General features: G+C 42.6%; 1 protein-coding gene across 1 annotated transcript in view; it reads right to left on the bottom strand.

Moving 5' to 3' along the window:
- Positions 1-4600, bottom strand: part of LOC119424906 (SWI/SNF-related matrix-associated actin-dependent regulator of chromatin subfamily B member 1) — a 22946-nt gene that overhangs the window by 11853 nt on the left and 6493 nt on the right. Inside the window, exons 2-4 of the mRNA XM_037692417.1 lie at positions 4235-4346; positions 4031-4139; positions 3789-3926 (exon numbers count right to left, since the gene is read on the bottom strand). Of these exons, the coding sequence (XP_037548345.1) occupies positions 3789-3926; positions 4031-4139; positions 4235-4346 (359 nt within the window). The remainder of the gene's footprint in view (positions 1-3788; positions 3927-4030; positions 4140-4234; positions 4347-4600) is intronic.

The raw sequence follows: 4600 nt of genomic DNA, 5'->3' as shown, positions 1-4600 counted from the left end.
TCAGACCACACTTCAGCAAGTGTTGGACTGTACAGATCAGGCATGCTTAGCACAGCATGTCAAGTCCAAGACTCAACAACAAAACAAGTTTATCTTACTGATAACTCGTCAAAACCATCACAATTCCAACAACACATTCTGTGGAAGACAACACTCCAGTAGACAGTTACATGCCAGGGAGACAGAAAAGTGGGTGAAGAATTTATCTGACAGACAGCTCACCCAGCCGGAGACAGAGATTCTTGCCAGGGGACTGAACTTTGCGGTTGCACCAAGTAGAATTCCTCTGGTGGAGATGATCACAGCCACAGAATCAGCCATCCGCAACAACAAGTCTTTTTTGTTTCATGAGTACCCAAGGACAAAAGCTTCACCCCCCCCCCCCCCTCCCAAGAACTTTCTGTGCAAACTTATCAGAACTGTCCACTGAAACAACATCTTCATAAACTGTGGCTGATCTGAAAAAACGCTCATGGACAAATCTCAACACCTTGATGTCAAATGCAAATGTAATCATGTTTTACGTGTGCTGCTGGTAGAGTTTTTTGATGTCTCAAATCGTGTCCTGATAGACAAGATGGGAAAGATTTTTTTTTGTAATACCACTATCTACCCTTATGTTTCTATCCCTTTTCTATCTAAGATTATTATCTGATAAGGATAAAATGGCCACGCTCTCCTGTAGTTGCAGCTTCGTGCACTCCGTCCATCTTTCGGGTGACTGTACGTACATATTCGCGTTGTACCTCGGTGCAATCCCAATAGTTTATTCTGATTCTGATATATTAATTAAATTGTTGTTGGTCAGTAAACTGACCAGCTGGTGCCCCACTTTAATTAATGATAAATAAATAAAACAAATGTAGTGGAGATGAGATGGAAAAGGTGTCACCCTTCTTCCTCCATCTCACCCTTCGTTATTGCTACAAGCTTGTATCCTGAGGCTGTTAGACGCATGAATCCCTAGTCAGGATTATCACTGTGAAAAAAATCACTGTAATGCCACTTGATTGTTGATATGTGCTGCTGACTATCCATGATGCTGATCTCATGCTGCTGATTTATTTCATGCTGCTGTGTTTATTCGTCCTCATCTGCTCACACAGACTCATGTTCGTGCTGCTGTTGTTTGGCACATTGTTTCGTACTAGTAGTGCTTAGTGTATTCTTAGTTCATGTCTTGGATCTTGTTACTGTTTTTCTTTACAATTTGTATTATTTTTGGATGTAACTGGGACCCTGTGTACATAATTTCGTTCCACCTCATGTACCACATGTGATGTGAAAGACAGTAAAGACACACTGACCTTGACCTTGACAGCTGAAAGAACAAATTCATTCATTCAACCTTTATTTCTACAGGTAAATCCCATTGAGCCTCGAGGACTCATTTACAAGAGAGACCTGATTTAACAAAGAGTGATGACAACAATGGACAACAAATGATCCTTCATAGCACCCTCAGTAAAATGCTTAGCACCTGCAGAATAATATCTCTGGAGCCGCCACTGAGTGTGATGATTAGAATAGATGTGCGGACGTTTTGGGTAAAACCAAACGACTAACAAATTATTAGTAATAAAGGTTGAATGAATGAATTAAAGGCTATGCTTAAGTTATCACTTTCAACATCCACATGAATATTGAAATCACCCATTATGATGATTTTATCAGTATTTAATAATAAGTCAGTTAATAATTCTGAGAATTGGGACAAAAACTGAGAGTAAGCGCCTGGTGGACGATATATAACAACTAGTAAAAGTGGCTTTTCTGATTTCCATTTTGGATGAGAAAGACTGAGGGACAGTGATTCAAAAGAATCATAACTAATAACTGGTTTGGCATTAATCAATAATCCTGACTGAAAAATAGAAGCTACTCCTCCACCTCGGCCAGTTGTTCTAGGAACATGAAAATTTAAATAATTAACAGGAGTGGATTCATTTATACCAACAAAATCCTCCTGTTGTAGCCAAGTTTCTGTCAGACACAATAAATCAATATGATGATCAACAAAGTCCATGCTCAATAATCCAGGTATACAATCCAACATTTTTCAGTCAGGTCATCTGGACAGTTTCTTTTTTTTTGGTGCTGAAACGTTTTGCCTTCCATCCAGAAGGCTTCATCAGTCAAGGAAACACAACAAAACTGATTCTTCCCCCAACAGCTTACTCCAAAGTGGAACAAACCAGTTTTGTTGGTGCTAAAATGGTCTCTTTGGTACACCCCCTTGGTGGTTCTTCTCAGGTGGATCAACTGGTTGATCCACCTGAGAAGGTGCTATTTATAAGACTGAGTTGAATATAGCACCTCAGGCTGAGGAAGTCTTTCGGATGAAAAACGAAACGTTTCTATATTTTTTGTTGTTGTTTTGCTTTGTTTTGTTTTTTGAATGTCCAGAGGACCAGATTTAACTTTTTTAGAAAATCAGCCATAATTCTAGAAAGAAGAGCGGCTCCGTCCAAAGAGAGATGGGTGCCATCTCTCCGCATCAGACCGGGTTTTCCCCAGAAAGAACTCCAGTTATCTGTGTAGCCCACGTCGTTGTCAGAACACCACCTGGACACCCAGCGGTTAAACGACCACATACAGCTAAACATGTCATCGCTGGTCAGGTTGGGGAGGGGGCCGGAGAAAACTACAGAGTCCGACATGGTTTTATAAAGTCACACACCGAAGCAACATTAATTTTAGTGACCTCCGATTGACGTAACCGGGTGTCATTACCGCCGACGTGAATAACAATCTTACTGTATTTAACCTTAGCCTTAGTCAGCAGTTTCAGATAAGATTCTATGTCGCCCGCTCTGGCCCCCAGAATGCATTTAACTATGGCCACTGGAGTCCCTAAAGCCACGTTTCGGACTATGGAGCTTCCAATAACCAGGGTCTACTTCTCAGCGGGTGTGTCCCTGAGCGAGAAAAATCTATTAGAAATGTGAACGGGTTGGTGGTGAACTGGGGGCTTAGTCTTAGCACTACGATTGCTCCGGACCGTCACCCAGCCGGTCTGGGGTCCCGGCTGCTCGGGGTCTGCTGGAAGATCGCCACTAACAGGAGCTAGCCTCTGTGGTTCCGCGCTGCTTAAGGGGACCTGGCTAGCTACTGGTTTTTCTGCAGCGCGGAGCTGAGCTTCCAGTTCAGACAGCCTCTCCTCCAAAGCTACCATAAGACTACATTTGTTACATGTATCATTACCACTAAAGGAGGCAGAGGAGTAACTAAACATCTGACACACAGAGCAAGTGAGAACAGAGGAAGCAGGGAGAGAAGCAGCAGCCATGCTAAGCTAACGCTAGCAGGAGCTAGCAGAGCCAAATACACCAATGAAAACTGAGAAGTGTTGAAAGATGAAATGTGTTTCAAGTACTATCCAACAGTAGAAAAAAACGCTGTATTGAGGGTGTTTGTGAACTAGAATGAAAAACTGCAACAAAAAAAAACAGACATCCAGAAAACAAGACTCCTCAAGCAAACAAATTACTCAAGCTACCGGCAGAGAAAACAGGAAGTGACACAACACGACTCAACACGAACGTGCAACATCAGGAAGGAGGAGGAACAGTGCCTCCCAGCACAGGAGGGATACAACCAACCCGTTCTATCCACGGAGGTCCCACCTCGCAACTTCCAGGACATAAAGGATCTGCTGCTGATGGTTCAGATATTCCAAGGGACCCTCAGAGGTCCACAAGAAACCATCAGATGTTCACAGACCATCACAAATTAGGAGGTAGTTTATTGTTTGAAAAAAGGACAAAACAAACAGAAGAAGAACCCACCACAGAGGGAAGGTCCTCTTCTTGTCCCGACCCAGACGGTTCCTGTTGATGGTGGTTGAAGAAGGAACGGCATCTAAATGATGAGAACTGTTGGGTAACGTAGGAACCCACTGACTGCTCCGCTTGGCCTTCTGCTCCCTGAAAACAACCAACATAAATGATCCAAAACAAGTAGCTTTAATTCTGTCTTAGGGGAAGAAAAGAGTCTGAAGGTCACCTGAGACAGAAATCTGCCTGCATACCTGAGGTAGGCGGGCGGCTCGGTGCTGATGGACACAGCCTTGTACTTCTCATCGTTTCCTTCAAAGATCTCTTCACACTCTGACGCCTTCAGCAGTGTCACGCTGGTGGCTGAACAAGGAGACAACAAAACCAGCTGGGTTTAAATCAGCTTCCTTCAAGTTCTGTCAGAGCCTTCAGTGTGTGAGATGAAAAACCGATCTCACCGTGTGATGAAGCCATGATCTTCTTCCTCTCTTCCACTGAGGCTAGCCTCCTCCATAACGAAGGATATCGTTTATAAAGAGAACCTCGGAACATCCGTAGGTAGTTCCCCACCTGGACGAGTCATCAGAACCACAGAACATCAGACTTAAATCCAGAAAGTTCTCTTTGATTCTTTCTGTCAGTTTAATGGGAAACAAAAATGTGAATTTGTAAAGGAAGTTAAAATAAAACAGAATACAAATCAATTCAGTTTTAACTGAGTGTATGTACGACAAGTAACAACAGGTCATATCAGGGCACTGAACAGAAACATTCACATATACAATATACACACACACACTATATATATATATATATGTATATAT

This window comes from Nematolebias whitei, chromosome 18 (genome assembly GCF_014905685.2).
Source record: "Nematolebias whitei isolate Nwh7 chromosome 18, NemWhi1, whole genome shotgun sequence".
In the NCBI taxonomy this organism is placed as follows: Eukaryota; Metazoa; Chordata; class Actinopteri; order Cyprinodontiformes; family Rivulidae; genus Nematolebias; species Nematolebias whitei.
Note: the sequence above shows the minus strand (reverse complement) of the source record. Positions and strands in the feature narration are given on the sequence as shown.